Genomic DNA, 18,234 nt, shown 5'->3' with positions numbered 1-18,234 from the left:
GGCAAACTCAGCTCCTAGAGCTAGAATATGACTCTGCAAAAAGTGCAGCCTTGTCTTGCCCCTGGCTTGGAGATTTTGCCTGAGCGGGAGAAGCAGCCTATAAAACAGTTCCTTATCTCCTCACAGGTAACTGACTTCATGTCCAACAGAGTATGAAAAAATTTAAGCCTAATGATACTCTCTAAAACAATAAAGGTTGTAGTGAACAGCTATTGAAAGATTGATGAAATTACTGGACAGAGAGACAAAGCTATAAGCCAGCTCATTTGCCAGAGATAACTTAGGAGAAGACACTGAGAGAGAGGCCTGCCAAAGACCAGAAGAAAACCCAAACACTGATCTCAGCAACTCCTTCAAAGGGGCCCAACTTCGAATGTTTTAGTCTGAGGAGAAATGTATGTCCCCAAGAGCACTGTTAAAAACGTCAGGGCAATCAGCCCACTCTTAGTGGTGCTTAGCAGCTAGAGGCAGTCAGGCAAAAAAACTACCAAAAAGAGCCCTGAAAAGACTATGATCATCACAGGGTAACTGTGGGCCTTCCTAAGGCCGCACCGCTTGAGAAACATTAGAGGCTTCAAGCTGTGCAGGGGTTGTGGGGAAACTCCACTAAAATAATCCAGTCAGTTGTTAAACAAATAAGCAAGTAACAATAACAAGCCTTTGGGGAGCGGGAGTTGCTACAATGCATTACAGGTTGAGTATGGGCCCAGAAATGTTTCAGATTTTGAGTTTTTTTCCGTTTTTGGAACATTTCCATTATATTTACTGGTTAAATGATTCATGCTGCAACATGGATGAACCTCGAAAACACTAAACTAAGAAGTCCATCGCAAAAGCCCACATATTATATAATCTGATTTACATGAAGTGCCCATAATAGGCAAATATATAGAGACAGTAAGTAGTTTAGCAGTTGCTTAGGGTTGAAGGGATGGGATTAAAGGGGAGTAAAAGCTCAAGGGTACACAGCGTCTTTTGGAGAAATTAAATGTTCTAAATTGTGATGGTGGTTGTACGTATCTGTGAATATATTAAAATCATTGGGTTATATACTTCAAATGGATGAATTGCTTAGTATGTGAATGGTATCTCAATAAACCTGTTTTTAAATGTAGTAAGGAACCTCAGGCAAATATTCAGGAAATTTTAAAGAACTAGTTTCAGTCTTACAATCACAGCTGTTTCTCTGTCTCTTAAAACTGGGCCCATATACGAGTGCTTCATGGAATATTGCCAGATGGCATAATACTTCTCCCAGAAGTTTCTAAGAATATCTAAAATAATTAGACAAACACTTATCACAGCTGGAATAAGGTTGGCATTTGTCTTGCTACTGATACTGTTCCATACTCAGCTTTCTGTATCTCCTAGGGGTGAGAACATCTGGGAATCTGATTTGGGGACTAGTTCTCTAAAGAAAATTTATTCTCTGGAAGAAAATTATTAAGCATAGGAACATTTGGCAAGTGGGGAAAGATTGATGTAGGGTGTTGGAAAACAGGCTGAAAGTGGCAGATTTAGTTGATCAGCTTTGTTTTCTGTAAATGTCAATCTGAAAAGTTTTTAGCAGCTATACTTCTGTACAAAGGTCCTAAATTAGAAATGATTCAACACCATTGCTATGTCACCATATTGTATTACTTTTCCTAGGAAAATGATTATTTTAACATACTATTAGAGCTTGATTTTTCACTTGGACAAGATGAAAGTATATTTTGGATGGCCTTTGTGAATAACTATTCATATTCTTTCTGTCGTCAAATAGGAACGCCCACCCAAGCCTGAAGCTCCCTGGCTGCTAACTGCTACATGGTTTGCATGCTGTGACTTGGAAGAATCATTTCCAGTTTTTCATGGACTTACCCAAAATATATTGTCACATCCTATTTGCATATGCCTAGGTAATGTGACAACAAGACTCTGCTTGAATCCTAATCTTAATGTTTTCTTTAACCTCTTCTGCACTGTCAATACTTTTCACTAGGAACTTCCTTCATTTCTAAGAAACTATGAATTATTTGTTTTCACAATTTCTTGAGTTGAATTCTCGGCCTATGACTTTTCAATATTTCATGTTTACTATTTTATATATATATATATACATACATACATATATTTTGTATATATATATATTTGAGAATATAAATATACATTTGTGTATTGTTTTAGCTGCATCCCATAGGTTTTTTCAACCTTTTATTGAAGGATAACATACATCTAGAAAAGTGTGCAAATCAAAATTGTACAATTTGATTATCACAAACTGTATACATTGATTTATGAGCCATCACCCAGATCAAGAAATAGAACAGTACCAGCAGAATCCCCTCTCTCTCCCTTCTCTCTTCCTCAAAGGTGACAACTACTCTGAGTTATAACATTATATATTAATTTTTTCCCTACAAGTTTTAATATACAGCCCTTTCAATTCTGAAACTACACTTTTTAGTTCAAAACCATTTTAGGATTTAGGGGACCATCTTTTTATTGTTTATAATTTAATTGCATTATGGAAATTATACTCATGGTTCTTATGAAATTGACTCTTTGGAATTATATACACTTCCTTTGCAGCCTGGCACGTTTCATTTATATAAAATATTCCGTGCATGTCATTTCTTGAATGCAAGTTTCCATATGTGATCTTTAGTTCAAACATGCTAATTGTGGTATTTATCTTAATAATGTTTTTATACTTGATGTATCAGATTCTAAGAGAGCTGTATTAAGGTATACCACTATGATTGGCAATTTTCCTTTGTAATTTTGGAATTTTTTCCATTCTAACTGTGAAACTATGCCAGTATATAAAAATAGATTTAGAGTTAAGTTCTTAGTAATTGTTCCTTTTTATTAAATAATATTCCTCTTCACTTTTTAATGCTTTTTGCTTTAAATAGATTTCCTTTTTTAATTTATTATTTTCATTTTTGAATCAGGGAGTATATGTGCGGTTTGTTACATGGGTATATTGCATGCTGGGGAAGTTTGTGCATCCAGTGATCTCATTGCCCAGGTAGTGAACATGGCATTCAGTAAGCAGGTTTTCAACCGTTGCTGCCTCCCTCCATCTCCTCTTTTGGAGTCCTCAGTGTCTATTGTTCCATCCTTTGTTTCTGTGTGTACCCAATGTTTAACTCCCACTTATAAGTGGGACCATACAGTATTTGATTGTCTGTTTCTATATTAATTCACTTAGGACAATGGCCTCCAGCTATATCCATGTTGATGCAAATGACATAATTTCATTCATTTTATAGTTGCATAGTATTCCATGTGTATATGTATCACATTTTCTTTGTCCAGTTCGCTGTTGATGGGCACCTAGGTTAATTCTATGTCTTTGCTGTTACGACTAGTGCTGCAATAAATATATGAGTGCAGGTGTCTTTTGGTAGAATGATTTATTTTGCTTTGGGTATATACCTAGTAATGAGATTGTGGGTTAAATGATAGTTCTATTTTCAGCTTTTTGAGAGATTTTCAAACTGCTTTTCACAGAGGCTGAACTAATTTGCATTCTCAGCAACCGTATGTAAGCCTTCTCTTTTCTCCACAACCTTGCCAACATCTATGATTTTTTGACTTTTTGATAATAGCCATTCGGACTGGTGTAAGATGGTGTCTCATGGTTTTGATTTGCATTTCTCTGATGATTAGTCATGTTGAGCATTTTTTCATATGTTTGTTGGCAGTTTGTATGTCTTCTTTTGAGAAGTGTCTGTGTATGTTCTTTGCCCAGTTTTTAATGGGTTTATTTACTTTGTATTGATTTAAGTTCTTTATAGATTCTGAAGATTAGTTCTTTGTAAGATGCATAGTTTGCAAATATATTCTCCCATTCTGTATATTTTCTGTTCACTCAATTGATATTTTCTTTTGAGTTTCATCCAGAAGCTCTTTAGTTTAAATCCCATTTGTCTATTTTTTATTTTATTGCATTTGCTTTCTGACTCTGCATCATAAATGCTTTGCCTAGGCCAATGACTAGAAGAGTATTTTCTAGATTTTCTAGTATTTTCATAGGTTGAGGTCTTACTTCAACCTTGAGTTCATTTTTGTATATGGTGAGAGATAGGGAGTCCAGTTTCATTCTTCTGCATATAGCTAGCCAATTTTCCCAGCTCATTTATTGACTAGAATATCCACTCCACATTATTTTTGTTCACTTCATGGAAGATGAGTTGGTTGTAAGTGTGTGGCTTTATTCAGGGGTTTCTATTCTGTTCCATCGGTCCATGTGTCTACTTTTATACCAGTATCATGTTAGTTTGGTTACTGTAGTCTTCTAGTATATTTACATGTTGGATAATGTGATGCCTCTGGCTTTGTTCTTTTTTACTAGAATTGTCTTGGCTGTCTGGGCACATTTTTTGTTTCACGTGAATTTTAGAATAGTTTTTCCTAATTCTGTGGACAATGACATTGGTAATTTGGTAGGAATAGCATTAAATCTGTAGATTACTCTGGATGGTATAGCCATTTTAACAATGTTGATTCTTCCAACCCATAAGTGTGGGATGTTTTACCCTTTGTTTGTGTCATCCTTTCTTTCAGCAGTGTTTTGTAGTTCCTCTTATAGAGATTTTTCACATCCTTGGTTAGATGTATTCCTAGATTTTTTTGTGGCTATTTTAAATGGAATTGCGTTCTTTATTTGTTCCTCAACTTAAATATTATCGGTGCATAGAAATGCTACTGATTTTTGTACATTTACTTTATATCAGAAGACTTTGTTGAAGTCATTTATCAGGTCTAGGAGTCTTTTGGTAGAATCCTTAGGATTTTCTAGGTACAGAATCATATTGTTAGTGAGGAGAGATAATTTGACTTCTTCTTTTCCTATTTGGATAAATTTCCTTCTCCTGCCTGGTTGCTTTAGCTAGGACTTCCAGAACTACATTGAATAGGAGTGGTGAGAGTAGACATCTATGTCTTGTTCTAGTTCTTACAAGGGAATGCTTCCAGCTTTTGCCCTTTCAGTATAATGTTGGCTGTGGGTTTGTCATTGATGGTTTTCATTATTTTGAGTTAGGTTGATTCTATGCCTAGTTTGTTGACGATTTTTATCATAAAGTGATGTTGAATTTTATCAAATGCTTTTCCTCATCTATTGAGGTGATCATATGGTTTTGTTTTTAGTTCTGCTTATGAGGTGAATCACATTTATTGATGTTGAATCATCCTTGCATCCCAGGAATAAAGCTCACTTGATTATGATGAATTAACTTTTTGATATGCTGCTGAATTTAGTTTGTTAGTATTTTGTTGAAGATTTTTGGGTCTATTTTCATCAGGGATATTGGCCTTTAGTTTTCTTTTCTTGTTGTGTCTGTGCCAGATATTGGTATCAGGATAATGCTAGCTACAATAGGATGAGATAGTGAGGAGTCCCTCTGCCTCGATTTTTTGGAATAGTTTCAGTGCAATTGGTACCAGCTCTTCTTTGCACATCTGGTACAATTTGGTTGTCCAGGGTTCCCCACCCTCCCCGCCCCACCCCGCCCATTGATTGGTTGGTTGGTAGGTTTTTATTCCTGATTAAATTTCATTACTCATGATTAATCTGTTCAGGATTTTTGTTTTTTTCTGGTTCAATCTTGGGAGGTTGTATGCTTCCAGGAATTGATCCATTTCTCTAAATTTTTCTAGTTTGTGTGCATAGAGATAGAGGCATATCATAGTACCCTCTGAAGATCCTTTACATTTCTGGAGGATAGTTTGTGATGTCACTTTTGTTATTTCTGATTATGCTCATTTGGATCTTCTCTCTTTTTTTCCTTGTTAATCTAGCTGTGGTCTATCAATCTTGTTTATCCTTTAGAGAAACCAACTTTTTGTTTCATTGATCCTTTGTATGGTTTTTGAGGTCTCAATTTTGTTCAGTTCTGCTCTGATTGTAGTTCTTTTATTTCTTCTGCTAACTTTTGGCTTTATTTGTTCTTATTTTTCTATTTCCTTTAGGTGCAAGATTAGTTTTTAAATTTGAGACCTTTCTAACTTCTGAATATAGTTTTTTAATGCTATAAACTTTCCTTTTAACACTGGTTTTGCTGCATCCTAGAGGTTTTGGTACATTCCATGTCTGTTTTCATCTATTTCAAAAAAGTTTTTTTTTTTTACTTCTGCCTTAATTTCATTGTTTACTCAAAAGCCATTCAGGAGCAACTTGCTTAGTTTCCACATACTTTTATGGTTTTGAGAGATCTTCAATGTATTGATTTCTGTTTTTATTTCACTGTTGTCCCAGAAGATGCTTCGTATGATTTTGATATTTTTGTATTTATTGATACTTGCTTTATGATCAAGCATGTGGTCAATTTTAGAGTATGTTCTATATGCAGATAAGACGAATATGTATCTTGTGGTTGTTAGGTAGAGTATTTCTGTAGATGTCTATTAGGTTCAAATGGTCATGTTTAATTTATGTCCAGAATTTGTCAATTTTCTGCCTCAGTGATCTGTCAAATGCTATCAGCGGAGTGCTGAAGTCCGCAACTATTGTTGTGCGACTGCCAGTCTTTTGTCAAGTCTAGATGTTTTTGTTTTATGAATCTGGGTGCTCTAATGTTGGATACATATCTATCTAGGATACTTAACGCTTTTTGTTGAATCAAGCCCTTTATCATTATTTAATGCCCTTCTTTGTCCTTTTTTATTTTTGTTGGTTTAAGTTCTGTTTTTAAATTCTGATATGAGAACAGCAACCCTTACTATTTTTTGTTTTCTGTTGCATCGCAGATCTCTCTCCATCCCTTTACTTTGAGCATATAGGTGTCGTAACATGTGAAACTGGGTCGCTTACTGATAGAAGAAGGATGGGTCTTGTATTTTCATTCAATTTGATACTCTTCGTATTTTAAGTTGAGAATTTAGGCCATTTATGTTCAAAGTTAATATTGATATATGAGGTTTTGTTCCTGTCACAGTGTTGTTAGCTTAGTTGCTTTGTAGCTTTTATTGTATAGTTGCTTTATGGGTTCTGTAGGCTATGTGTTTACATGTGGCTTCATGGTAGCAAGCATTATTCTTTCATTTCCATGTTCGGAACTCCCTTAAGCATGTATTGTAGGGCCAGTCTTGTGGTTACAAATTCCCTTGGTTGTTTGGGAAAGATTTTATTTCTCCTTCAATTATGAAGCTTAGCATGGCAGGATATGAAATTCTTGACTGAAATTTATTTTCTTTAATAATGTTAAAAATGGGCCCCCAGTTTCTTCTGGCTTTTAGGGTTTGTGCTGAAAAATCTGATGTTAGTCTGATAGGTTTCCCTTTATAAGCAATATGACCCTTTTCTCTAGGTGCCTTTAAAGTTCTTTTTTTCATATGGACTTTGGTTAGTCCTACAACTGTGTGCCTTGGGGATGTCATCTTGTGTAGTATCTTATAGGAGTTCTCTGAATTTCTTGTATTTGCATGTCAAACTCTCTAGCAAGATTGAGGTAATTTTCCTGAATTATATCCTCAAATATGTTTCCTAAGTTGCTAACTCTCTTTCCTTCTCTCTCAAGAATGCCCATAAGTCATAGGTTTGGTCACTTTACATAATCCCATATTTCTTAAAGACTTTGTTCATTTTTTCAATTCTTTTTTACTTTTGTCTGACTGGGTCATTTTGACAGACTGGTCTTCAAGCTCTGAAAGTCTTCTTTTGCCTGGTCTAGTCTGTTGTTAAGGCTTTCATATGTATTTTGAAATTCCTGATATGAATTTTTCAATTCCAGAACTTCTGTTGGTTCTTTCTTAATATGGCTATGTTGTCTTTCATAACTTAGATCAATTTTCTGACTTCTTTGTGGGATTTCAACTTTCTCTTAGATCTCATTGAGTTTCCTTGCCACCTATATTCTGAATTCTATATCTGTCATTTCAGACATTTCATTCTGGTTAGGATCCATTGCTTGGGAGCTAATGGGATCCTTTGGAGGTGATGAAACATTCTGGCCTTTTGTATTGCTGGGGTTCTGCACTGGTTACTCTTTATCTGAGAGAGCTGATACTTCTCTTTTGTTTTTTAAAATTTTCTTTCATTTGGATGGGACTTTTTGTTTACTCTTTTTCCCTTGGTGGGTATAACTGTGGTGTATATTATGTATGATTAATTGGCTTCATTTCTAGGTGCTTTCAGAGTACCAACTCTGTACAGATTCCTTGGTTCCAAATAGGTTCATGCAGTGACTTTTTCAGAAGTAGCTTGTTGTAGCAATGTGATTTTATTTGGTGGTATAATTCAGGTTGCAATCTAGTAGATGGTGCTTAAGAGTAAGAACTGATAAGTACAAGCAGGGGTGGAGGCACTCCAGAAATACAAAAAGCACCTCCACAAAGCACATTCACTTTCATTAGGGTGGAGCTGCTGAAGAAGCTTAAGACACAGGCTCTTTCCACCCACATTCCCCAGGCCCCAATCTGAATAGTCATTTGCAAATCCATGACAGGGCACTGAGAAGAGGGGTGGCAGAGCAAGTGTAAGCCCCTCTCCATGTCCATTCCCAAGCTTTGGTGGTACAACCTTCAGTGGCTGGCACTGCACTCACGTTTTCTTTTATCCAAGGGGTTTTGGTGGGCTGCGCTCTTCCCTCCCTTAGGGACAGTCTGCATCAAGGGTTAGATCTCCAGGGGAGGGGAGTCTGCCTCTCTCCCACTCTTCAGAGCTGGTGGGGCACTGTTCCCCAGCTGAACAAAGAAGCAGGCTTGGACACCTCATAATGACCCATGCAGACCAATTCTAGTTTGCAAAGCTGTCTCTGGCTGCAAGTCTTGCCCTCTGGGAAAAGCCTCAGCTTTAGCAGCTCTCCTCCCACTCCAGTCCTGTGAGAGAATAATACCAGCACCTATTACTGGGGCAGTCTTCACATTCACTGCTCAATTCTGCCTGGGAGGACCCTTCTCCCCTTCCAGAACAAGCACTTCAGTATCACCTAAGACTAAAATGCTTTCTATAGCCACTGCTGTCTCAGGTGAGGAGCATGGACAAGAAGCTGTGAGGAATGTGATCCACTCAAGTATCAGTGTTATAGCAGCTCATAGCAAGGCATTGGGTGTTGCCCTAGATATGTGTGGGAGAGCCTTGGTCCCCTGGCCCTGCTTGGCTGGGTGGCAGCAGCAGCCACAATAGCCCAAACTCAGGGTTTCTCAAAATGGTACCTTGGGCCTTCGAACAGGGAGGGCAGGTTACTGCCCAGGCAGGCAGCATGAGCAAGAAGCTGCAGGGAGTGTGTTTTATACATCTGTCTCATAGTAGCCTGCTACAGAGCTGTAAGTATTGTCCTAGATATGAGTTGAATGGCCTGGTCTCCCTGTTCTTCCTTAGCCGAGCAGAGGCTACAGCCACATCAGCCTAAATTCAGCAAAGCATGAATTTATGCTGGGCTCAGCCCAGCATTAAACTCTTAAAAGGGCACCTTGGGTCTGGGGCTAAAGAGGGTGGGGCACCACTGAGGCAAGCAGCATAAGCAGAAAGCAGTGGGAAGTGTGGTCTACTCATAAGTCTCAACAGCAGCTCATAACAGGGCAGCAAGTACCCTCTAGGGGATGTATGATGTGCCTGTTGTGCCTTTGCCTCCCTGGAGCAGCACAGTGGCTGCAGCCATGTCTGTAAATCCCCAGGATCTGGGTTCTCAAAATGGCACCCAGCTGAGACTGCTCCAGGCTCAGATTCCTGTGGGATTCTGTGTGGGTTCTCTTTCTGGAGCAATGTCTCTATACAATGTTTAGGTCATATGTCAGGCACAAGGCCCTAGTGGATTAAGGGTCTCTCCTGTAGCCAAGATCATAAAAGCCTGTTTTGGAGCTCCAGGGATTTCTCTCTTACTGTTTCCCTGCATCCAGGAGCATCTCCCAGCTTTCAGTCAGTTCCTGGCTGGGCAGGCTAACTTGAACCCTCTCCTTACTTACTTCTGGTACTTCATGTCTCTTCTCTAATGAATCCAAGCATTCTCTCCTACATTACCTGTTTCAAATGTGAGTATCTACTTACTATTCTGGCTCTTCTCTATGGAAGCAGCACACAATACCTGCATCTAGTCAGCGATCCTGACATAAAACCTCAAAATACATTTTCTAATACTAATATTATTACAGCAAACCTCTCTTAGTCAATACTCCCACTCTATATGTTTCTACACTCTTGACTTTCTATTTTTTGTGTGTCATCATCAGGCTTTTGGTGTATCTTAGTAGGATTTTGTTGTTGTTTTGAGGAGCATGAAAGTCTTTCCTTTAAAAGGCAAATTTTAATCTGATTATATTTATTATGGTTATTGATTTATTTCAGTTCTTCTTGACTGGGGGAGATTTCCATTTGACAGTGTCTAGAGACATTTTTGTTTGCCACAACTGGGGTGGTGCTGCTGGCATCTAGTAGGTTGAGAATGCTGCTATATATCCTACAATGTGCAGAACAACCGTCCACAAAAAATAACTACAGCTTCAAAAATGTCAGTATTAGTAAAGTTAAGAAACTCTAATCTAATTGGACTTACATGGGTCATCTTTATTTTGGGGCATATTTTTCTTGCCAGCTTTTTCTTTGCTTCCTTTTTTCTTCTTTCTTCTTCCTTTTTTTTAATCCTTTCTTTTTTCTTTTTTTCCTTCCTTCTTCAGGTGGATCTTCCACACACTTTTTCATTTCCTCCTCTACTGATTTGAAATTCTATTTTTATTTTTTGGTAATTACTTTTATACTTCTAATATGAATATTTATTTAACTAAGTGTGCCCAGCAAGGGGGGTGATTTAAAGGCTGCATGAACCAGAATTTCTTTTTTTTTTTTTTTTTTTTTGAGATGGGAGTTTCGCTCTTGTTACCCAGGCTGGAGTGCAATGGTGCGATCTCAGCTCACCACAACCTCCGCCTCCTGGGTTCAGGCAATTCTCCTGCCTCAGCCTACTGAGTAGCTGGGATTACAGGCACGCACCACTGTGCCCAGCTAATTTTTTGTATTTTTAGTAGAGACGGGGTTTCACCATGTTGACCAGGATGGGCTCGATCTCTTGACCTCGTGATCCACCCGCCTCAGCCTCCCAAAGTTCTGGGATTACAGGCGTGAGCCACCGCGCCCAGCCAAAAGCTTTTCAATAAATGCAACAACTTATTGAAAAGTTTCCCCCCTAGTCTTTTGTCTTCCGCTAGTAAAAAATTTTTTTATATTATGCACCCGTTAAATGAGACAATCTAGAGGTAGAGGTAGAACATAAAAAGAAAAATTCTCACAGGAGAAACCCAGAGTTGGATAGTTAGGGACAGACCCAAAACAGAAAGGGATAGATGGAGCCTCATATACATGAAGGCAAAAAAAAATAGGGAGGGTGTGGAGGTTGAAAAGCAAAGTAATTATAGGGACAACTCATAATTTTTTTATAAAATGCTCCATGTGTTATCTATGTCCTTGAGACTAAAATTTCAACAATTTAAAAAAACTTTCCTACTTTTATGTGTTAGATTTCAAGGTTTATTCCAGAAATGCTATAGACTTATGAAGGTTTGTACATGTTTGATAGGATGCCTGGCATTCTAAAAGTGAACTTTAGATCTTTGCGAGTGATGTTTAATATTTAATTCCATTGTCAATCTTACCTTCAGAAACTTCCTAATTGCCTTAATCTTTCATCTTTCATGATTTCTAAGTGTTTCATGTCCTATTAGTTGGGAGTTATCATTTAAAATACACATTATTAGGCCAGGCGCAGTGGCTTACACCTGAAATCCTAGCACTTTGGGAGGCCGAGGCAGGTGGATTGCCTCAGCTGAGGAGTTGGAGACCAGCCTGGCCTGTATGATGAAACCCCATCTCTCCTAAAATACAGAAAAATAGCCTGGTGTGTTGGTGCACACCTGTCCCAACTACTGTCCCAACTACTCAGGAGGCTGAAGCTGGAGAATTGTTTGAACCTGGGAGGCAGAGGTTGCAGTGAACCAAGATTGCACCACAGCACTCTGGCTGAGCAACAGAGTGAGGCTCTGTCTCCAAATAAATAAATAAAGCATTATTAGATCCCATCTTATAATGCATATTTTATGCATTATTTTCTCCCATGTTAGCTGGAGTCCTAATGCTTACACAATAAATAATGAGCACCTCACTGGAAAAGTTGTCTTTTTGCAGTACATGCTTCTGCTACCTGGTTTTCGGAATAATGCAAACACCTTTAACTAAAGAGTAATGTGATGTGGTATGCCTTGTGATATCATACCTTGTAATTGTCTATATTCCATATATAAATTAGAAGTCTTGCAAAGATGAACACTACCCCAAGGCCACGGTCAGAAGTGTCACCAAATTTTTGTGTCACTAGCTTTCTGATTGCTATGATTAAGCCCCCAGAAGAGAGCCCCTGCAGACAAGCTAGAGAAAGTTGTTTTCTAGCCTGAAATGCAAGCCAACAATTGTGCCTAATGGCCAACCCAAGAAACCTGTTTCCTCACTGGAGAACATAGTCGTTATTTTGGCTTTCTGAAAGGTTTATGCCACATGCACTTTGTACCTACAGAAATTTCAATGCTAATTCTTAGTACCTGTTATAACCATTGTAAAAGCTAACTATGATTTTAATCTTCATACAAGATACAAATCCATTTCTTATAAATATTCTATAGCCAGGGAGCAGGGGATGATATATTGTTTATTAGGGCATAATGTAAATATGTCAGTATATTCAGCTATTATTTATATTGTTCAAATTATATATGCCAGAATTTTCAGTTTACTTCGTCATAGACTGATGTTATTTTTTTCTTGCCTTTTCTTCTACCTCCAACAGTGACTATTTGACATATCTTTATGCTATTTTCTGGCACATGAGGGTTCATTTTTTTTATGGATTTGTTATTTTAATTAATATAAGAACCTACTTTGTCCCATTTAATTATATTTGCTTTGAATTCTAGTTAACCCAATATTAACTCTTATCACTTCAGTCTTTTCACTCACATTTGCTTAAGTATCTCTATGCATCCTTTTTATTTTTAACCTTTCTATTATTTTGTTTTGGTTTGGTTTTTTGTAAGTGGTTTGCTGCTGTTTTCTGATTATATTTTAAACTATTTACTTTTTTATTAGGTTGGGTATCAGGGGAGACTGGTGTATTTAGAGTATACTTGTGGTTAAAACTGATAGTAAATACAGAGATATTGTTAAATTACCAAACATAATTTAATTTCAAAGTCAAAACAAATCTAATTAAATTATCTTTTTAAATTGTATTTCCAGGATCTTTTGAGACATATATTAACCCACAGGAATGGGAAGGCTATTGTAAAATGAAACACGAAGAGAAACACATGAGACAGGAAAAGGAGGCCACACACCAGGATCCTTGGAGTGCAAGATTGAGTTCTTTCCATAAGCTAATTCTTATTAAATGTTGTAAAGAAGAAAAGGTAGGACACTTTTTTAAATTGAAGGACTATGTTACAATTCTTTCTACTAAAGCTCACTAGCCAGTTATGATTCATAAATTTATTTGAGAGTAACAATGGCCAAGTTCAAGAGATGACTCAAAAAAATGAAACATGGTTCTTTGTTACTGGAACATAATGTTTTATATAGAGAATCATGAAGGAGAGCCAGCCAGGGCCACGGTTATCCTTTCCCTGGTGTATGCTGTTAGAGTACCGTGCTCTCTGCTGGAGGGATAGGGTCTGTTGGGAAGCTTTAGAAGGGAAATAATGGGCCTTTCAGATCTGGACAACAACAAAGAGACTTTGAAGTTACCAGGACCTATTTGATGATAAAAGAAATTATGGCAGCCTGAATTAAGACAGAGGTAGTAGATTAGAGAGATGAAAGGGGGCATGGAGATGAGGCAATTGATGTGGCTCCCAGTTTCTGTTTGCATGCCAAAGGGGATAGTTGTGCCAACAACTAAGCAAATGCAAAAGGAGTAATGTGTGAGAGAAAGACGCTATTGATTCTATGGCTATCAGAGTGGATAGCAGTCTGGAAGTCAGCTCATATGGAAGTAGGAAACTGTAGAGAGATATGTGAATTAGAAATAGAGATTTGGGAATCAGCATTCAGTTGGAAAGTAAAACTCAGAGTTGTTAGGATTGTAGAGGAATAAAACAGAATAGAATAAGAGAAAAGATGGGTAAACAATGAAGCTCGGATTACCACCAACTTTTAAAAGGTGGAGAGAAAGGATAAGGAGTCCATGAGAAGGAGTAGCAGAGGGTCAGGAAAAATGTTAGGAGAAAAAAAGTGTCATGGAAACCAAGGAGGTACAAGTTTCAACACAGCACAAGTTATCAGCAGAATGAATACAGCATTCAGGACAGTTTCCAGATTCTACGTGTTTAGATGTAATTCCTAATTTTGTTGCTAATAAGGCAATAATATTATCTGCTAAGGATTTGAGTGGTGAATTTCAGAAAGGATTAGAGAAAAATGGAGGTGGTTTTTTTGGAAAAGGAAGAAAAAACTAACTGGAAAAGAGGAAAACATACTTGGGAGGTGTTGAGGCTATGTTGTAGGGTTTTCTGCAATCTCTGTGTGTTACTCTGCTTTGCATTGCTATAAAGGAATGCCTAAGGCTGGGTAATTTATAAAGAAAGGAGTTTTATTTGGCTCACAGTTCTGCAGGCTGTACAGGTATGATACCAGCATCTTCTTGGCTTCTGGTGAGGCTTCAAGAAGCTTTTACATATGACGAAAGGCAAAGGGAGAGCAGGCACATCATATGGTGAGAGAAGAAGCAAGAAAGAGGGGAACGAGGCATCAAACTGTTTTAAATGTCTATCTTTTGTGGAGCTACTAAAGCAAGAATTCACTCATTTCTATGGCGAGAGCACCAAGCAATTTATGAGGGCTACACCTCCATGACCCAAACACTTCCCACTAGGCCCCACCTTCAATATTGGGGATCACATTTCAACATGAGATTTGGAGGCGACAAACATCCAAACTGTATTATTCCACTCCTGGACCCCCAAATCTCATGTCCTTCTCATATTGCAAAATACAATCATGCCTTCCCAACAGTCCTCAAAAGTCTTAACTCATCCCAGTGCTAACTCAAAGTTTCAAAGTACAAAGTCTCATCCGAGACTGAGACTCAAGGCAAGTTCCTTCCACCTATGAACCCATGAGATCAAAAACAAGTTATTTACTTCTAAGATACAGTGGTGGTTTGGGCATTGGGTAAACATTCCTATTCTAAAAGGGATAAATCAGTCAAAAGGAAAGGGCAACGGGCCCCATGCAAGTCTGAAACTCAGTAGGGAAGACACTAAATCTTAAAGCTCCAGAATAATCCTTCACACCATGTCCTGCATCCTGAGCACTCTGGTGCAAGGTGTGTGCTCCCAAGGCCTTAGGAAGCCCTGTCCCCATGGCTTTTTGGGGAGCTGTCCATGTTGACTGCCCTACTGGGTTGTAATTGAATGCCTGTGGCTTACCCAGACTGAGGATGCACACTGCCATATCTCTACCATTCTCACAGCTCCACTAGGCAGCACCCCAGTGGGGACTCTATGTGGGAGCTCTAACCCCACATTTCTCCTTGGCACTAGTAGGATCTCTCTGTGGGTGTTCCACCCCTGCACAGGCTTCTGCCTGGGCACCCTGGCTTTCCAATACATCTGAAATCTAGATGGAAGATGCCAAGCCTCCCTCACTCTTGCATTCTGCACAACTGTAGACTTAACATCACATGGAAGCCACCAAGGTTTATGGATTGTACCCTCCAGAGTAGCAGCCCAAGCTGTACCGGGAGTCCTCTGAGCTAAGGGTAGAGTTGGAGCTATTGGGATTTGGGGAGTGGCTTCCATAAAGGGCTCAGGGCAGCAACACCCAAGGATTATCTACTGAAAGCATTCTTGCCTCCTAGGCCTCTGGACCTGCAATGGAAGGGACTACCTGGAAGATTTCTGAAATGCCTTTGAAGTCTTTTTCCCTTTGCCTTGAATAGTAGCACTTGACTCCCATTTAGTCATGCTAGTCTCTCTAGTAAGTGGTTGTTCTGCAGGCCTCTTAGAATCCTCTCCTGAAAATGCTGTTTCCTTCCCTACAACATCAGCAGGCTACAAGTTTTCCAAATTTTTAACCTCAGTTTCCCTTTTAGTTGTAAGTCCCAAATTTAAGTCATTCCTTTGCTTCCATATCTGATTGTAGGCTGTTAGAAGGAGCTATGACACTTCTTGACCACTTCATGGTGAAAAAATTAGATGATGAAAAAATTTGAAATTTCTTCTACCAGATAACCTAGGTCATCACTCTTAAGTTCAACCTTCCACAAATCCATAGTGCACGGACACAATACAGCCAAGCCCTTTGCTAAGGTATAACAAGGGTGACAGTTGTTCCAGTTCCCAACTCCATCAGCCTGGCTTTCACTGTTCATATTTCTATCGGCATTTGGTCACAACTTAGCGAGTCTCTAAGAAGTTCCAAAGTTTCCCTCATATTCCTGTCTTCTGAGCCCTCCGAGTTCTTCCAGTCTTTTCTCATTACTCAGCTCCAAAGTTGCTTCCACATTTTCTGGTACCTTTATAGCATGGCCCCACTCCTCGGTACCAATTTTTTGTATTGTTCCATTTTGCATTGCTATAAAGAAATACCTGAGGCTGGATAATTTATAAATAAAGGAAGTTCATCGGGCTCACAGTTCTCAAGCTGTACGAGTATGGCACCAGCATCTTCTTGGCTTTTGTTGTGGCCTCAGGAAGATTTTACATATTGGTGAAAGGCAAAGGGGGAGCAGACATGTAAATGGTGTGAGAGAGAGCAAGAAAGAGGGGAGAGAGGTACCCCCAGACTCTTTTAAACAACTAGCTCTTTTATGAACTAGTAGAGTGAAAACTTACTCATTTCTATGAGGAGAGCACCAAGCCATTCATGAGGGATCCACATTCATGACCCAAACACCTCCAAATAGGTCCCACCTCCAATATTGGGAATTTCAACATGAGATTTGGAGGGGCAAACATTCAAGCTATGCCACTCTGTAGGAACACAGAATATAAGTTGTGTGGTTGACCTGAGACACAGATTATTGTAATAAATGAATAGAGAATGCAAGACCACTGAGAATGTTGGTAAAAGTAGTTATAGGAAAATAAGAGATATAGAAAGGGCTTATAGACTGGGAGAAAAGTAACAACCAGTAGGTGGAAATTTCTTTGAGAAATGATGTAGTTATACTAGGGTTGTAGCACAGCTGAAAGGATGGGGAGGTTATAATCAAAATTGAGCTTAAAATGTCTAATGGGAACAGTTCTAAGTGATGACAATATTCTGAGGTTGATCATGGGTATGGGTGACTGTGAAAGAGATAAGAGGATGTACACTGGAGTTAGAGGCCAAGGAACTGCAAGGTTAGGCTGTTGGATCTCCACGTGAACCCTGAACCTGAGTTGTGTCAGCTCAGATGGTAGCAGGACAATGCCTGGGATGCAGTAGATAAATCAGTAACACTTTGTTCAATGGAACAGATATAAAATAGAAAGGAAGGCTGGCTATGGTCCACGTGGAAAGTCTCTGGTGAATAGCTACCAGGTGGAATGGTGAAAAAATGAGAGGATGACTAGATGCCATGAGTCAAAAAAAAAGGAGTTTTCAAAATAAAGTCATTGAAGTTAGGCAATTATAGACTATGAAAAATTCTGCAAGACATACAATCTGATTTCTTCAACAACACATTTTGTTTGTTTTTCAAAGGTAAATAGAAGATGGAGAATGAAGTTTATAGATTAGAAGAGACTTAGGAGACAAAATAATCTCTATGTATAAGCTTTATTAGATCCTAACTTAACATCCCAAATATATATAATAACATACTGTTAAACATACACAATAGCATACTATTATTTAAACATACACATACTCACATACATTTATAATTTATAAAAATGTGAATTATTTGATAATATTAAGGAATTATTGTTACTTTTCTAGATGTAATTGTGGTACTGTGGTTACGCTTTTTTTTTTTTTTTTTTGAGATGAGTTCTCTCTCTGTTGCTGATCTTCACTCACTGTAACCTCCACCTACCAGACTCAAGGAATCCTCCCACTTCAGCCTCCCAAGTGGCTGGGACCACAAGCATGCACTACCACAGCTGGCTAATTTTGTTCTTTTTTGTAAAAATGGAGTTTCACCATGTTGCCCAGACCAGTCTCAAACTCCTAAGCTCAGGCATTTCTCCCACCTCAGCCTCCCAACGTGCTGGGATTGGAGGCATGAGCCACCACACCCGGCCTATTATCTCATTTTACATGTACTTAAAATTTTCCAT

General features: G+C 38.5%; 1 protein-coding gene across 14 annotated transcripts in view; it reads left to right on the top strand.

Annotated features, from left to right (window-relative positions):
- DNAH6 (dynein axonemal heavy chain 6) overlaps positions 1–18,234 on the top strand; it is a 411,305-nt gene that overhangs the window by 312,611 nt on the left and 80,460 nt on the right. For all 14 annotated transcript variants that reach the window (XR_013526431.1, XM_002807522.6, XM_035272122.3 and 11 more), the window contains 2 exons: positions 1,766–1,901; positions 13,211–13,380. Coding sequence is in view for 13 of the 14 variants with exons in the window: in XM_002807522.6 (XP_002807568.3) it covers positions 1,766–1,901; positions 13,211–13,380 (306 nt within the window). In the remaining variant the exon portion in view is untranslated. The remainder of the gene's footprint in view (positions 1–1,765; positions 1,902–13,210; positions 13,381–18,234) is intronic.

Source organism: Callithrix jacchus, chromosome 14 (assembly GCF_049354715.1).
Source record: "Callithrix jacchus isolate 240 chromosome 14, calJac240_pri, whole genome shotgun sequence".
NCBI classification, from domain to species: Eukaryota; Metazoa; Chordata; class Mammalia; order Primates; family Cebidae; genus Callithrix; species Callithrix jacchus.
Note: the sequence above shows the minus strand (reverse complement) of the source record. Positions and strands in the feature narration are given on the sequence as shown.